General features: G+C 45.7%; 1 protein-coding gene across 2 annotated transcripts in view; it reads left to right on the top strand.

Moving 5' to 3' along the window:
- The window catches only part of MDGA2 (MAM domain containing glycosylphosphatidylinositol anchor 2), a 409007-nt gene that overhangs the window by 199541 nt on the left and 192333 nt on the right, over positions 1 to 17133 (top strand). For both annotated transcript variants that reach the window (XM_083514663.1, XM_083514662.1), the window contains exon 3: positions 15711 to 15885. In XM_083514663.1, coding sequence (XP_083370789.1) covers positions 15711 to 15885 — 175 coding nt within the window. The remainder of the gene's footprint in view (positions 1 to 15710; positions 15886 to 17133) is intronic.

Genomic DNA, 17133 nt, shown 5'->3' with positions numbered 1-17133 from the left:
TGCCAATTTGCCAAGTGGAAAAATTCCTAACAGGCCCCTCAACGGCGACCAACTGAGGTCCATAGCGAGGTCCAAAGGAAAACCTAAAGGGCGGGAGGGTGGGAAACCGGAGGAGCTGCGGTGGCAAAAGAGAGAGAACCTACGTTAAATAGCGCAAGCCACTCCCCCCAGGCCAGCCAATTGGCTGGCTAGGGGGGTGACGCGGCTGGGGATTCCCTCAATCGCACGGAGGCTGGGAGCCAGCCCCCGCACATGTGGAGAGGGCGTGAAGCCCGCAACCCCACATCCTCTCTAGCTCAGAAGTGGCTTTTCTAGATCAACTCTGCATCCCAGCAGCAGAGAAAACATGTTCCCCTCTTTACTTTCAAATTTCTTGGACACATGAAACTAATGATAATTATATTGAATTTCTGTTTCTTCCCCCAAGAAAGAAGGGCATTTTTGCTGGCCAGGTTTAATTCAAACCCATCAAGTCTCCTTTGGGGCAGGTACTCTGGAATGGTGGAAGGAGAAAGAATTTGCCCATGTCAAGACCACCTGCTGGAAACTTTTATTCATATGGTCCTTAAATGTAAACTATATGCTGATCTCTGCCAGCAGTTTCTAGATCAACTCTTCATCCCAAATGGAACCAGAGTTGGAGGTCATACATTTTCTTTTATTGGGGAATGATCATGAGCTCACCAAGTTAGTGGCTAAATATCTTCATTTGGTTTTTTGTCGCAGAAACACATTGCAGACGTCTGATCTCCCTGGAGACCTAGAGATGTAACGTTGGACTTTTTCGCCTCTTTTCATTTGACAAATGTTCTGTGACGTTGGGGAGGTGGTAATTCTGTATTGATTTACTATGGATGTTTGTAGACTAGACTGGTGACTGGGAGTGGCCGCCGGGACCACATAACACCGGTTCTGAGAGATCTGCATTGGCTCCCAGTCCGTTTCCGAGCACGATTCAAAGTGTTGGTGCTGACCTTGAAAGCCCTAAACGGCCTCGGTCCAGTATACCTTAAGGATCGTCTCCACCCCCATCGTACAGCCCAGACACTGAGATCCAGCGCTGAGGGCCTTCTGGCGGTTCCCTCACTGCGAGAAGTGAGGTTACAGGGAACTAGACAGAGGGCCTTCTCGGTGGTGGCGCCCACCCTGTGGAACGCCCTCCCATCAGATGTCAAAGAGATAAATAATTACCTGACATTCAGAAGACATCTGAAGGCAGCCCTGTTCAGGGAAGTTTTTAATATGTAACGCTGTACTGTTTTTAACACTGATTGGGAGCTGCCCAGAGTGGCTGGGGAAACTCAGCCAGATGGGCGGGGTATAAATAAATTATTATTATTATTATTATTATTATTATTATTATTATTATTATTATTATTTGTATGTGATGCCAATAAAAGTTTGGATGATGATGACTAAAGAAAATTATGGAACCCTCTTTAAAGCTTCCAGGAACTTTTATCTGTTTCTTGAAGAATGTTTTCCTAACGTAATAATTTTTTGTCATTTTTAACCGATTATGGAGGCTTGGTGGGCATTTCCCTGGGCTGAACTGAAGGCCAGGTCAGGTTGCTTATGAAGTTTTCCACCTGCACATTTGTCCCTGGATTTCAGCATTAGGAACAGAAGAAGCTGAGTCAGACTACTGACCTACCCAGCCTGGCCTGCTATACTCACCATAGGCTCTCTGTACAATTTAGAGGCCTGGTCATTGTGTAATGGGCGGTTTGGTGGCTCCTCTGTCCTCAGAGGCTGGGGGTGGCAATGGCTTGGGAGAGGGCCTTCTTTGTGGTGGCTCCAAAGAGGTGCACCCAGCACCTTCATTGTACAACCTCCAGGGGATATGGAAGACACCACTCCCTACCTGTGCCTTTTGACACTCAAGGTGTACGTTTTTAGGACCCACCTTATTTGCATGGTTCCAAGTTTGTTTGTTTGTTTCATAAAATCTATGCACTGCTTCATTATATATATAAAAAATCTCAAAGTGCTTTACGAAAATATAAAACCATAGAATCAGGGGGGAAATTGCAATACATTACAACTTGCAATAAGTTAAAATTCCAAAACAAATTACCGTATTTTTTGCACCATATCACTCACTTTTTTCCTCCTAGAAAGTAAGGGGAAATGTCTGTGCGTGTTATGGAGCGAATGCCTGCGGGTGGCGGGGGAGATCTGCTGCAGTCGTGAGCAGAGGATCCATGGTTCCCCTTCCTTCCCTCCTCCGTGGTTACAAAGCATGGATCCACATGGATCCTCAAGATTTTGGCATTGGGCTACTCCAAACTCACTGTCAGATCACATGTCTGTGGCCACAGCATGAACCACAAAAATCATATATCCACTATTTTGTTTAGAATATTTTTTTTCTTGTTTTCCTCCTCTAAAAACTACGTGCGTGTTATAGTCTGGTGCGTGTTATAGAGCGAAAAATACGGTAAATGTTGCATCAACATCAGGTGTCAAAAAAGAATGCAGCTGTTGTTGTTGTTGTTTAGATGTGTCCGACTCTTCGTGACCCCCTGGACCAGAGCACACCAGGCACTCCTGTCTTCCACTGCCTCCTGCAGTTCGGTCAAACTCATGTTCGTAGCTTTGAGAACATTGTCCAACCATCTCGTCCTCTGTCGTCCCCTTCTCCTTGTGCCCTCCATCTTTCCCAACATCAGGGTCTTTTCCATGGAGTCTTCTCTTCTCATAATAATAATAATAATAATAAATTTTTATTTATATCATGCCCTCCCCAGCCGAAGCCGGGCTCATGAGGTGGCCAAAGTATTGGAGCCTCAGCTTCACGATCTGTCCTTCCAGGGAGCACTCAGGGCTGATTTCCTTACGAAGAGGTTTGATCTTCTTGCAGTCCGTGGGACTCTCAAGAGTCTCCTCCAGCACCAGAATTCAGCACCTACATGATATCAATAGGCAGGAAGTGCTAAGTGTCATTGTTTAATTAACACTGGAATGGAAAATGCCTCTGTGTGTTGCTGAAAGGTTTAACATTGGAAAATTCAACTGAAGTATACTAAATGGTCTCTGAGCTCTTTGACTGGTTGTTAATTAACTATTGTTGTTTTCTGCTAGCTAACACATGAGTGTTTAACCTTAGATCAGGTGACAAAGGTATTTGGTTGCAAATCTCCATTTTGAAAGGGAGTTGCCTTCAGTTTTTGTTCCCAGGCTTTGTGGAAGGAAGGATGTATAAATGGATATCCAGGAAAAAAGCTGCAGGCAAATGGAAGCTGGAAGGAAAGAGAACTTTTGATTTATTTTTTTTACTTCTAAGGTGCTAAGTATTGTCTGGAACTATCATCTACTGCCTTTTTTTTGTTTTGAAGAAGGTTCTGCAAGTAAAGCTTTAATTAGACGGATGGGCCTTGACAATGTTTTATTTCCAAACGGAGTCAGTTCTTATGCATCCAGTCATTTCAAGCTGCACAATATGAATATCTGCAGCAGAAAGGTCCAATGTTCAGGTGAAGGCCACACTAAGTGGTCAAGTTCTTACAGATGTGTAACAGGGATTATGCGGCAACTGGTTGCATGGGCATGTGTAGGGCAAAACCATCTTGTAGGTTTTTTTGTAGTTCTCTTGAAGTTGCTTGTAGTTGATTTCAATATTGTGTTTTAATGTTGTGACCCGCACTGGGAGATTTGGTGAGAAGGGCAGGTAATAAATAAGTAGGTAAGCGAGTAAGCAAACATTCACTAGTCACGTTAATAAAAATATATCTGGAAGTTGTCCTCGGAGGTCCTGAACCATTAAGGAGAAAGAATCTATCTGCTGTATTTTGAAAGCAAGAAGGGAAAAGGTTGTTTCCCCTGCCTGCATTGACAAAAATACAAAATAAATAAAACAGCCATTCAAAGGAATTATTTAATCATAGAATTAGTATTGATTATTTCATATGAAAAGTGCTAAATGTGAAGCGATAAAAACCTCTTCACATCCCAGAGGAACACATTAGGGGGATTAATGGCTGCCTTTGATCACTTGGTGGGTGAGCCCCCCAAAGAGATGCCTTTACAGCATCCCGTCTTCCTTGCCTTCGCAATAATGACACATTTACTCGGATCTGTTATGATGGCGATTTCCAGAATGCTCTTCTCATAAGACAGCTCCAGCAATTTTACTTTTAACAGCATACCTTCTTTTCTGCATAATGCAGCCATTAACTTGCTCGGGGGCTTTTTAAGCCTCTCATTTTGAATGCAAGCATTTCGCTACCCCTTTATTTGTGCCAAAGAACTGCCGAGGGTTCAACTTCCAAAAAGCAATTCCAAACAGACACACACATCCACAAAACCTTTGCCCCCCCCCACTCAATTTAAAAGGAAAAGGAAACAAAATCCACAGGCATTTCTATAATTCAGAATCATAGAATTGTAGAGCTGGAACTCCTTTCTTGTAACAACCCCCCAGAACAGGGGAAAACAAGCTTTCTCCATCTTCCATGTGACAGCCCTTCAGATTTTTGAAGATGGCTATCATATCTCCTCTCAGCCTCCTCTTTTCCAGGCTAAACATGCCCAACTCCCTCGACCATTCCTCATCAGGCTTGGTTTCCAGACCCTTGATCATCTTGGCTGCCCTCCTCTGTACATGTTCCAGCTTCTCAACATCCTTCTTAAATTGTGGCACTCATAACTGGACACAGGAATCCAGATTAGGCAGCCAGGACAAGGCAGAATAGAGTGGTACTCTGTCCCCTTTTTAACCTCCAATATTGGGGGGGATCATACAATTGCCATGTTGAAAGGGACCTCATGGGTAATAGTAATAATAATAATAATAATAATAATAATAATAATAATAATAATAATTTTATAATAATAATAATAATAATAATAATAATAATAATAATAATAATAATGGGCCGAGGCCATTTAGGGCTTTCAAGGTCAGCACCAACACTTTGAACTGTGCTCAGAAACGTACTGGGAGCTAATATAGGTCTTTCAAGACCGGTGTTATGTGGGCTCAGCGGCCGCTCCCAGTCACCAGTCTAGCTGCTGCATTCTGGATTAGTTGTAGTTTCCAGGTCACCTTCAAAGGTAGCCCCACGTAGAGTGCATTGCAGTAGTCCAAGCGGGAGATAACCAGAGCATGCACCACTCTGGAGAGACAGTCTGTGGGCAGGTAGGGTCTCATCCTGCATACCAGATGGAGCTGGTAGACAGCCGCCCTGGACACAGAATTGACCTGTGCCTCCATGGAGAGCTGTGAGTCCAAAATGACTCCCAGGCTGCACACCTGGTCCTTCAGGGGCACAGTTACCCCATTCAGAACTAAGGAGTCTTCCACACCCACCCACCCTCTGTCCTCCCAAAACTATACTTCTGTCTTGTCAGGATGCAGCCTCAATCTGTTAGCCGCCATCATAGTGGTTGAGGAGGAAGTTTGAAAGGATCAGCGTAGGTTGTTAGAACATATCCATCATGGTCAGCAGCCACTCATAGCCCAATCATAGAACTGTAGAGTTGAAAGTTAACCTAAGGATTATCTAGTCCAAACCCCTGCAATGCACGAATCCTGTCCACAGCCATCCCTGGGATGGCTTGAACTACCGACCTTTTGATGAAAAGCCAGACCTATTGTTCCACCTGGTAACTCTCCTCCAATAAGTTGTCTAATCCTCCTTTAAAGACATTGGCGTTGAACTCCATGAAAGGAAGCGAGCAGGAAGCAAACAAAATCAATGTTTTTGATATTTGGTGCAATCAGTAATAAATGAATTTGTGGTTCTCCTCCCGTGAGTCTTGTTCTTCCCGATTTGCTACTTAACTGCTGGGAAAGGAGATTGGGCAAAGCTGTGTGAATCAAAGGGGAACATCTGCAGAGGCTAAAGGAGCCACACCAAGTTATCCATCACTGTGAGAGATGCAGCCTGCAGGGAGATGTCAGACATACTTTGGCACATGGTCGCATCCCAACATCTGACCTGAGCTCAGAAGTCCAGCCTGTTTAGTCTCTGCACCTTGTCTGGATCATTAGGCGACGGCGTCTAATGAAGGAGAGCCTGTAGTCTCTCTCCCAAGAGGGCTGGCGCGTCAATGGTTTGCACCATACTGTCAAGCAGATGATCTGGAGCAGATGATCTAATTAAATTAAGCTGCTTAGCCACAGATACTTCAGCTATCAGAGAAAGTTAATCATGTCTGGAAGTACTGGGCTTTAACACTACAACTCACAGTCGTCCAACCAAACTGAATGTCGGAAGATTCAGGACAGACTCCCAGAAAGTCCTCCTTGATGTGGCACATAGTTAAACTGTGGAACTCCCTCCCACTTGAGGCAGTGGTGGCCAATTCATGTATTGGGCAAATTCATGAAGGAGAGAGTTCTCAGTGGTGACGGAGCAGGGTGGCCCTGCTCTGGCTCCAAAGTAGGAGGCAACAATGCTTATGAACCCCAGTCGATGGAAAACAAAGGAGGGGAGCGTGCTCTTGTCATAGAGTCATAGAATTGCAGAGCTGGAAGGGATCCCAAGGGTCCTCTAGTCCAACCCCTGCTATGCAGGAATCACAGCTTGTTCTGGACCTGGGGGTAACCCGTGAAATGCGGTCCAGGACCGGTCCAGAATCCAAAGGTTCTGCTGGGAGTCAGTCCAACAGGGTCAAGGCAGGACACGAGGCAGAAAACCAGGCAAGAGCAGGTACAGGATCTCAGGCAGGATCTGGCACACAGCAATGTTGCTCCCGCAACCTGGGGCGGGGTCAGACAGCTTTTTATCTCTGACGGGGTAACGGCCCACCCTGATCCCCCGGCGACTCACCTCCCTGTCTCGCCCAAAGGCGAGCACTCCTCCTGCGAGTCCTCAGGTCTCTCCTTCTCTCAGACCTGAGTCTCTGCATCTCAGGAGACGTCGGTGGGTTACTAGACCCAGAGGCCACCTCAGCCTCCCCTGACCCAACTGGTAGTGGAGCAGCTGTAAGTGATGGCCCAGCTGGAGGCAAAGAGGTCATCCCTGCATCTGGAGCCAGGGCAGGCTCAGGCCCCTGACTCGGCCCAACTGGTGCTTGTTGCAGGGGAACCTGAGCAGACTAGGGCTCTTCAGGATCAGGCCCCAGACTTGGTTCAGATGCCTCCTGAGGCAAAGGATCCGGTGCAGACTGAGACTCCTCTGGTTCCGAGTCCGAGCCCGAGTCCATCACACAGCTGAAGCATCCTTGACAGATGGCCACCCAAACCTCTGCTTAAAAGCCTCTAATGAAGGTTCCATAATAGGCCTGATCCAGCGGGCTCCTCTTCTGTTCTTAAAAAGGTTTGCAAAGTCTTTTTAGGAAGACAGGATGTTGATTGACTCATTCCTGGATTCACATTGCCTAGAACAAGGGGCAGATCAGGAGGTCTGAAGGAGCTCAAATATCCACCCCCTGTGTGCAAATGGACACCAAAAGCTCATCAGGTGCCAGGATCCTGTTCAGCTTCAGTTGCCTTGTTCTGAGCAGTTGAAGCTCCATTCACCTCAGGGCAGCAGAGGGTTATTGCTGTGCACAATTGCTTTGAAGGCCTTTCAGGTAGCCAAACACTTCCTCGGTGTGTTAAGCTATAAGAAGAGCTGAGCCCTAAGGCACAGCAGAAGGAAACGTCTCAATATTAAGTGCCAAACCTTTGGGTGATAAGGCCTGGAGGACGTGGAGCTAGACAGGAAAGAGAGATGTTTCATCTCTTGCAGGGAAGAAGGTCAGAGGGAATCTCCTTCTGCAGACCCTCAGAGGAAGAAGTCCCTGGGTTGTGTTTCCATATGTCTACGAAGAAAAGGTTCCTTGCTTTCCCCCTCGCTGATCCATGGGAGAGTTTGACGGAGAGTCTCAGGAGAGAGGGTCCAGGGTGGGTATTTGTTATGGCCCTGGCCAGCATCCTCTTCTCACAAGGCCCAAACAGATGCCAGTGTGAAGCTCACAAGCACAACATCGCAAGAGGCCTCTCTTGTGGTTTCCAGCAACTGGTCTTCAGGAGCTTTGCTGCCTCTGACTGTGGAGGGAGAGCAGAGCCACACTGACCAGGAGCCACCAATAGACCTCTCCTCCACAAATTTGCCTAATCCTCTTTCAAAGCCAACCAGGTTGGCGGTCATCCCTGCTGACTGTTGGACCATAAGACACACCTAGTTTTTAGAGGAAAACAAGAAAAAATATATATTCTGAACGAAACAGTGGATGTATGATTTTTGTGGTTCATGCTGTGGCCACAGACATGTGATTTGACGGTGAGTTTGGGGTGATCCAGTTCAAAAATTCTGAGGATCCATGTGGATCCGTGCTTTGTAACCATGTTTTTGCGTCATTGTGGCCCCACGCAGCAGTGGGTGCGTGATTTTTTTTGGAGCAGGCTGTAGCCGTGGACATGCTATGTGATCTGATGGTGAATTTGGGGTGACCCAATGCAAAAATCCTGAGGATCCATGGGCTTTTACCTCCCCCCTCCTAGGCAGCCTCCTAGCATCCCTTATCTCTCTTCCGATCCCACCAATCAGCTGCTTCCTTTCAACACCCCCTTCCCTCTTGTTTGCTTTAGTGTCTTTTCCTTAGCTGGAACAGTTTTTTGCTCCTCCTTTCCTTCTAATTTCTCTCCTCATTGCATTAGTCTTTCTGTCTCCTCTCCTTGCAAGTTTGCTGTCTTTACCTCCCTGCTCCCAGGCAGCCTCCTTTATTGCTAGCATCCCTTATCTCGCTCCCGACCGCTTGCCCATCAGTGGCTTTGTTTCAACACCCACTTCCCTCTTTCAAAAAAGAGAGCATGATCCGCTTTTTGCCCCTGGGCAATTCAGCTCCAGGGACCACACATTCACTCCATAAGACGCACAGACATTTCCCCTTACTTTTTAGGAGGAAAAAAGTGCATCTTATGGACCGAAAAACACGGTAGTTCTCCCACTGCTCGAAGTCCTGCTTCTTCCAGCCTTCAGCTTCATTGCATGTCCACAAATTCTAGTGTTATGGAAGAGGGAGAAAAACCTTTCCCTCTCCCCCTTCTCCATGCAAACCTCTATCATGCTGGCTTTTACTTTAAACTATCATTATTATCAACTGTGGGACTTGCTCTCGGGTGATTATCTTGCAAACTATTTGATATTCCCGTTTTTTGTTCTAAGCAGTAGATGACCAAGGCTGCTTTTCTCTGCATCTCACAGCTATTAGCATATGAAATAAGGTACGAAGGCAGGTTTCCATCCTGGCCTTGCATATTCATCACTCTGCTGCCTTCTTTCAAATGAAGAGCTGCATCCTATACATTTTTCCAGACTCTGTGGGTGGCCAGTAAGTTACTTCCTGCCGCACAATAAAAATTTAAATCCACCTCCTGCAAGTATTTACAAATGGGTCTACAGTAAAACCTGTAATTTGCCACACGGGCAAGGTGTGCCGGGGCCTCTTCCCTTCCTAGATGTTCTTCTCTGTTACGAATCAGGCTGCGGGTGTCAGCCTATCAGCATTAGCAAACAATCCTCTCCTTCCCAAGCAAAATATGCTAAATGGGAGTCTTTGGTGCCTCGCAAGCTAAGCAGCCTGCTGTTTCAGGCCGCGGAAGTGGAGCGGAGACGTGGCAATTTGCAAAAGTTCAATAGGAGACGGTGATATTTCATCATTCTCCTCCTTTACAAGGCTCACGGCAGAAGCTACATCTTCGCATTTAATGGGGAATAGTGCCTGGCAAACTGTAGGAATGAATCAGAAGTAGCTGCAGGGATTCGTCGTGGAGTTCAAACTTCTGTGTTCTGCAAAGGAGACCATGTGTGTTGCACAAGAGGAGCTTTTTCTGGTGGAACCTCAGCAATCATCTGGAGCTGGAGCTCTTCAGTGGCTTGTGTGGCACGTGGACCAGGACATGGGACTATCCAAAGGCTCAGTGGTAGAGGGGCTACTTTTCATGCAGAGGTCACAGGTTCAGCCCATGGCATTTCTGGGAAAGGGAAGGGATGTCTCTGCAAAACTCTGGATAGCCAAAACAGGTCATAATAGAGTGGACAACACTGGGCTCAATGCAACAGTAGTTTGATTCAAGGCAACTCCTGATCTTCCCATTGTCAGTGGCGTATTGTGGGTTGCCAGTGCCCGGGGCAGGCAAGCCACGGACGCTGCCTGTGCTCCTCCCCACTGGAGCCAAGCGAGGCCACGCTGCACTGCCTGCCTACCTATACAGTGGGGAGCCTGGCTGGCCAACACGGCCCTTGGGGGGCAAATCCCCCTGATGCCCACAGAAAGGAGCACTGGGCTCTTCCGTGCTGGGGTTGCCCCTTGCCTGTCTCCATCTGCACCCACTCACTGTGGACCTAGGCTGCTCTGCCAGGGTGAGGATTCCCACAGAAGTTGGCACCTGCGTGGGGGTGCCTGGTTGCACCCCCCAGTATTTTGCACCCGGGGCCACGGCCCCCCTTGCCCCCCGTTACACCACTGCCCATCATGACTGGTCCTCTTCCTCTCTTCTTTTTATATACATTTTAAGTTAGCTCCAACATCCAGTTGGACTGCATTTCCCATTTCTTCCATTTGGACATTTTATTAAAAAAGAAATATAAATCAAATGCCATATGATTCGCTCCATCCTTCTTTGCTTGCTAATCTCAAAAGGCGCAATGATGATTCCAAATTCTGGCTCCCGTGAAATAATGCAATGAAGGATGCATTTTCTAATGTGAAAGCAGGAAGGGGAAGGGAGAAAACAATCAATTTGACCTCCGATCATGCATTTATCCAGTGGCACATTCCTTGTACAAATGATTTAAAGCTCCTCATTGCCAGGAGTTTAATAATAGAAAAATGCTGACAGTCTGAGATGGGGGGGGGGATATATCTGTGCTAAGGTTGGCTGTCTCGTGTGTACGTCAAGTTTTCTTGACAGAACACATCTGTTTGGTTTTAGACGGACTGACAGATGGTGCTTGTCTTGTCGAGTGTGGCACGGATGGGGGCAGCTGCTACTCCAAGCTCTGAAAAGCTCTGGAAAGACATTGGCAGTGCCTCCCATTGCATTTGGAAGGGCATTTTGGAGCAGACATTGGCCACAAACCCTGCAGCAAAATGCCCCACTTTCTAAGTCAAGAGCGTGCCGCCCGTTTCCAAGATGGCGGAGCTATTGTTGCACGTAGACATGATCTTCTTGGGCTTGTTGGTTTTTCAAGATGGGTGGGATTTGTGAAAGGGCAGACTGCCTACTGTTATGAGTAGGTGACAAGACAGCCATCTTCAAATATCTTAATATCTTTAAAAGCACTGTAATAACACAAATCTCCTGTCAGATTTGGATTGAATCTTGAAGTTCAAGGAAATCATAAAGTAACATTTTTTCTGATAATTAACTGAAAAGAAACATAAAAATGAAGTGCCTATAGTGTAAGGTATAAAAGGGACAATGAGGTGAATCGGAAGTTAAAGGGTATGTAATGTCAAATGAGGTGTTGTTAGTCAGTGTCTATGTTGTTTTTTGTTTTGTTTACGTTCTGTGTAAATGGTTTTGTAATAAAGAATGTTTTTAAAATACAGTAAATAAAAATAAACACATTTGTTTATTTTTATTTAGTGTATTTTAAAGGCTGGCAGGCCTTGTAACACCCGTGCTCAGAGATCTACTATGGTTGCTGATTTGCTACTGGGTCAAGTTCAAGGCGTTACTATTAGTATACCAAGCCCATAAGAACTTGGGACCAGTTTACCTGCAAGACCTCCTTACCCGACATGTGCCCTCTCAGCTGCTTCAGTCAGCAGAACTGGCACTTTTACAGCTGCCACGTAATACCTTCATTGCATTTGTAAGAACGTAATGGTGACAGCAGTCACGAAATTAAAAGACGCCTGCTTCTTGGGAGAAAAGCAATGACAAACCTAGACAGCATCTTAAAAAGCAGAGATATCACCTTGCCAACAAAGGTCCGTATAGTAAAAGCTCTGGTTTTCCCAGTAGTGATGTATGGAAGTGAGAACTGGACCATAAAGAAGGCTGATCGCTGAAGAATTGATGCTTTTGAGTTATGGTGCTGGAGGAGACTCTTGCGAGTCCCATGGACTGCAAGAAGATCAAACCTCTCCATTCTGAAGGAAATCAGCCCTGAGTGCTCACTGGAAGGACAGATCCTGAAGCTGAGGCTCCAATACTCTGGCCACCTCCTGAGAAGAGAAGACTCCCTGGAAAAGACCCTGATGTTGAGAAAGATGGAGGGCACAAGGAGAAGGGGACGACAGAGGACCAGATGGTGGGACAGTGTTTTCGAAGCTACGAACATGAGTTTGACCAAACTGTGGGAGGCAGTGGAAGACGGGAGTGCCTGGCGTGCTCTGGTCCAGGGGGTCACGAAGAGGCGGACATGACTAAACGACTAAACAACAACAACAATCTTTAGTGTGGCAGCACTGGAACTTTGGAACTCCCTGCCTCATGCCTCATGATATCAGGCAGGCGCCTTCACTTTATTCTTTTTGGCGGACAAGCCTAATCCAGATGCTTAGAATGTTTCTATGTGTTTTAATTTCTTTTAGTCTGTTCTATCACGTTTTTATTATTTGTAAGTTTTGAATTATGGCTCTAAATTTTTTAGTGGCAATTTTATTTTATTTTGTCTTTTTTGTAAACTGCTTTGAAGTTTCCCCTCCACAATTCATCAGCATATAATTTCATGAAATAAAAAGAAACCTCATGCCTGTCCCTGCCCGCCATCTCCTTCTAGCTGAGATATTAAAAATAGGCAGGATATTGGCTGAAGTGCACAGATTCTACTTGGATGCTGTGAAAATGGCTTTCATCTCTGTTGAAAAATAAATGGGTGGGTTTTTGTTTTTTTTACAGTTTCCGAAACCTGTTCCCTAAGATTATTGTGTGTGCTTAAATATGTGGTGATTTGCAGGCAGTGTTCTTCAACATCTCCAGAAAACAGACAATTAGATGCAGATGAGAGGTTTAGCAGAAATGTTTGAACATCTATGGCTAGCAACGAATACTAGTTTGAATATCATTATTGCTGTGCTTCTTACTTTATTGCTTTTTATGATGGGGTTTGACAGTTGAATTATATAGGTACATTGATACTTGCATTGTGACTTGTTTACCATCTTGACTTCCTGAGGATATACTGTATTTTTCGCTCCATAAGATGCACCTAGCTTTTAGAGGAGGAGAACAAGAAAAAAATTATTCTGAATGAAACAGTGGATGTATGATTTTTGTGGTTCATGCTGTGGCCACAGACATGATATGTGATTTGACGGTGAGTTTGGGGTAGCCCAATGCAAAAATCCTGAGGATCCATGTTGATCTGTGCTTTGTAACCATGTTTTTGCACCTTTGCAGCCCCACAAAACAGTGGATGCATGATTTGTTTGGTGCAGGCTGTAGCCATGGACACGCTATGTGATCTGATGGTGAATTTGGGGTGACCCAATGCAAAAATCCTGAGGATCCATGGGCTTTTACCTCCCCCCTCCCAGGCAGCCTCCTTTATCACTAGCGTCCTTTATCTCCCTCCTGATCGCTTGCCGATCAGCTGCTCAGCTGCTTCCTTTCAACACCCCCTTCCCTCTTGTTTGCCCTAGCATCTTTTCCTTAGCTGGAGCAGTTTTTTGCGCCTCCTTTTCTTCTAATTTCTCTCCTCATTGCTTTAGTCTTCCTGTCTCCTCTCCTTGCAAGTTCACTGTCTTTACCTCCCCCCTCCCAGGCAGCCTCCTTTATCACTAGCATCCCTTATCTCCCCTCCTGATTGCTTGCTGATCAGCTGCTCAGCGGCTTTGTTTCAATACGCCCTTCCCTCTAACCCTCCCCCCAAAAAGCACAATCTGCTTTTCACCCCTGGGCAATTTGGCTGCTGGGACCACACATTCGCTCCATAAGACGCACAGACATTTCCCCTTACTTTTCAGGAGGAAAAAATGAGTCTTATGGAGGGAAAAATACACTGGGTGGAATATAAGGGCTGGACTCAACTTAGTCCACAATGGCTATCATTTGCCTCCAAGGTTGGAGGCAGCAATGCTTCTGAAAATCGGTTGCTGGAAACCACAGGAGAGGAGAGTTGCTCTTGTGATCTAATTCTGCTTGCAGGTTTCCCAGGGGCATCTGGTTGGCCATTGCGGGAAGAGGATGCTGGACTAGATCCGGCAGGCATATCCTCCAACATTTCCCCTGCCCATCTCACTGGGTTGCCCAAGACACTCTGGGAAGCTTCCAACACATTAAAAAAAAACCTTCCCGCTTCAGGATTGCCTTCAGACAGCTTAGGAGTCAGATAACTGCAAACCTTCCAACATTTTTCCAATGAAAATTGCCGTTGTTTAGTCATTTAGTCGTGTCCGATTCTTCGTGACCCCCTGGACCAGAGCACGCCAGGCACTCCTGTCTTCCACTGCCTCCCGCAGTTTGGTCAAATTCATGTTTGTAGCTTCGAGAACACTGTCAGTCTTCTTTATGGTGAAAATGGGGATGTCCTAAGGAAAATCAGGACATTCCAGGGTCAAATCAGAAAGCGGGACGGCTTCTGTAAATCCAGGACAGTCCCTGGAAAATAGGGACCCTTGGAGGATCTGCCAGCAGGTTCTTCATATGGTTGCATACCACCCCAATCTCTGAGCAGTGCGAGATTCCAGGAGTTCGAGGTGCTCAGCCAGAGTTTGTGTTTCGTGGGGTCTTCACAATATATTTGGTTTATTTACACCTATATAGAACCTGGAGGGGACACAACTAGGGCTGGGCGATGCCTGGTTTTCAACATTGTGATATATCATCGACTAAACAGCACAATAGATCAATATATCACAATGTCTGAAATAAGGACGGACCTAATGGGGTAATGTCCTGGCAACTGCTACTACTTAGGGGTCTAAAACTGATATGTGTTCACATATTTTTACAACCGTCATTTAATATTCCAGGGCACTAGAGGCGGTGCGAATCATGAGAGAAGTCATTTACGTCTTCACAGTTTTCCCTGCACCACACTTTTTTACACAGCATGTGCACACATCATGATGTATCGCCTTGTTGAATATTACGAAACCATTATCATGGGATTGGATGATGTATCGAGACATTGTCCAATCCTTATGACAACATCAATACCCTCAAAAGGTCCTCCTTCTCCCATAGCCACAGGCTATACAGCAGTAAGCTAGAAACAGATTTAAACATACAGCAACATGTCTACATGTCTAGGCAGGTTTGTCTAAGCAAAAACATTTCCAGCAGGTGCCGAAAACAGTACGGTGAAGTTGCCGGCCTGATATCAATAGGCAGGGAGTTCCGAAGTCTAGGTCCTGCCATGCTAAGAGATCAATTTCTTACAAATGTAAATGGGTGTTTTGTGACACTTGTGACAGTGCCAGTTCCTCAGATCAAAGCAGAAGTGGAAATAATAATAATAATAATAATAATAATAATAATAATAATAATAATAATAATTTATTATCTATACCCTGCCCATCTGGCTGGGCTTCCACAGCCATTCTGGGCAGCTTCCAACAAAATATTAAAATACAGTAACGCATCAAACATTAAAAGATTCCCTACACAGGGTTGCCTTATACAGAGCAAGGTGTTCTCAAGGTAAACTGGCCCCAAGTCGTTAAGGGTTTTGTATACTAATTGTAGCCCCTTGAACCTTGACCGGTTTCGATGGTTCATGAAACACCAGAGTCTCTCTTTTTCTGTGTCTTCAGAAAGCAGCCCTCGCTCCGCAACACAAATGGGCATGCTAAAGTAACAATCTGTTTTGATGCTTGCTCAGATCAGGTGGACCAAAACAGCAGGAAGTGCCTCTGACCGGTTTCAAGACTCCAGCGTCTTCAACGAGACGTTGCGGATCGCCAACATCCAGCGACATCAAGGAGGCCGCTACTACTGCAAGGCGGAGAATGGCTTGGGCTTGCCAGCGATCAAATCGATCCGGGTCGACGTGTATTGTAAGTGCCTGCTTCTGGAAGCCCCAGAGCTGTTCTTTTCTCTGTTGCGGTTGAGCGTCAAAATGCCATGGCTGGGAGCCTGGAGGGAAGAGAGGGGTTGACCAGGCAGGGTGCCAGGCAGGTGGCCGGCAGAGTTTGCTAGCGTTTGAACGCAACCATTTATTTTGTCCAAATATTTTATTGTTTCCACTTATTTATACGAGAAGCAACAACCAATATTCAACAATCCCACACCCAACAAAAGCACTAATTTTATTGCATTTAACTGGTTCTAGACAAAGGTCTTGTTCCACAAGTTGTCATGTGTTGGTGAGCACCAATAAGCACGTTCTGCCAATGTTGCACATGTAATAAAACTGTGGCAGGTAGATTGAAAAGTAGTGGTTTTCTCGTTTATGCCACTCTCTCGGACAGGGTCTGTAGGTTTGTCTAGTAATATTGCACCCAGAGTTGTGAGGTTCAGATCTCAAACAGGTCTGCATTTAGGGAATTCCAATCCCTTGCAATAGTATACTGTGCTGTTAAGAACTTTGCTTCAGGATGAGAACAGAAATTGTGCTCTGGCTGTGCGGCGGCAGCAGCAGGAGGCCCCATTAGCTAAAGTGGTGCTTCAGGTTAAGAACAGTTTTAGGTTAAGAACGGACCTCCCGAACGAATTAAGTGCTTAACCCGAGGTACCACTGTAATATGATAGAAGTGCTATTTTAGGAACCCAAGGGGTGTCTTGTTTTGTGATAAGGCCTGCGTCATGAAAGACCCTTTTCCCCAAACAGGAAGACTTTGGCGCATTGCCACCACATGTGGATAAGTGAGCCAATGGCCTTACTCTTTTGTCAACACATTGCTGATACACTTTTAGTCATTTCACCAAGCAATAATGGTTATATACACCGTTTGTGTATTGAGTGCCTTTTCATATCACAGTTCATAGACACATAGAATCATAGAACTGTCGAGCTAAAAGGCACCCCAAGGGTCATCTAGTCCAACCCTCTACAATGCAGGAATCTCAGATATGGGGAACTAGCTCTCCTGGACGAAAATGTATTCCACCCTTTTGGCCTGCATTGCACAGGGCTGCGCTAGATTACTCTTTGGATTATTTGCAACTCTACAGTTCTGATGCTATGATCTTCTGCAGCTTTAAGTCACACACAGCATGAAGAAAGTCATAGGAAAGACATTCAGTATAAGGCAGATATATAAGATCTCAGCATGCGCAAAGCATTTGCCGGTATCTCTTCTCTC

The sequence above is a fragment of the Podarcis liolepis genome (genome assembly GCF_965112155.1).
Source record: "Podarcis liolepis genome assembly, chromosome: 1".
Classification (NCBI taxonomy): Eukaryota; Metazoa; Chordata; class Lepidosauria; order Squamata; family Lacertidae; genus Podarcis; species Podarcis liolepis.
This window is presented reverse-complemented; position numbering and strand designations above follow the sequence as displayed.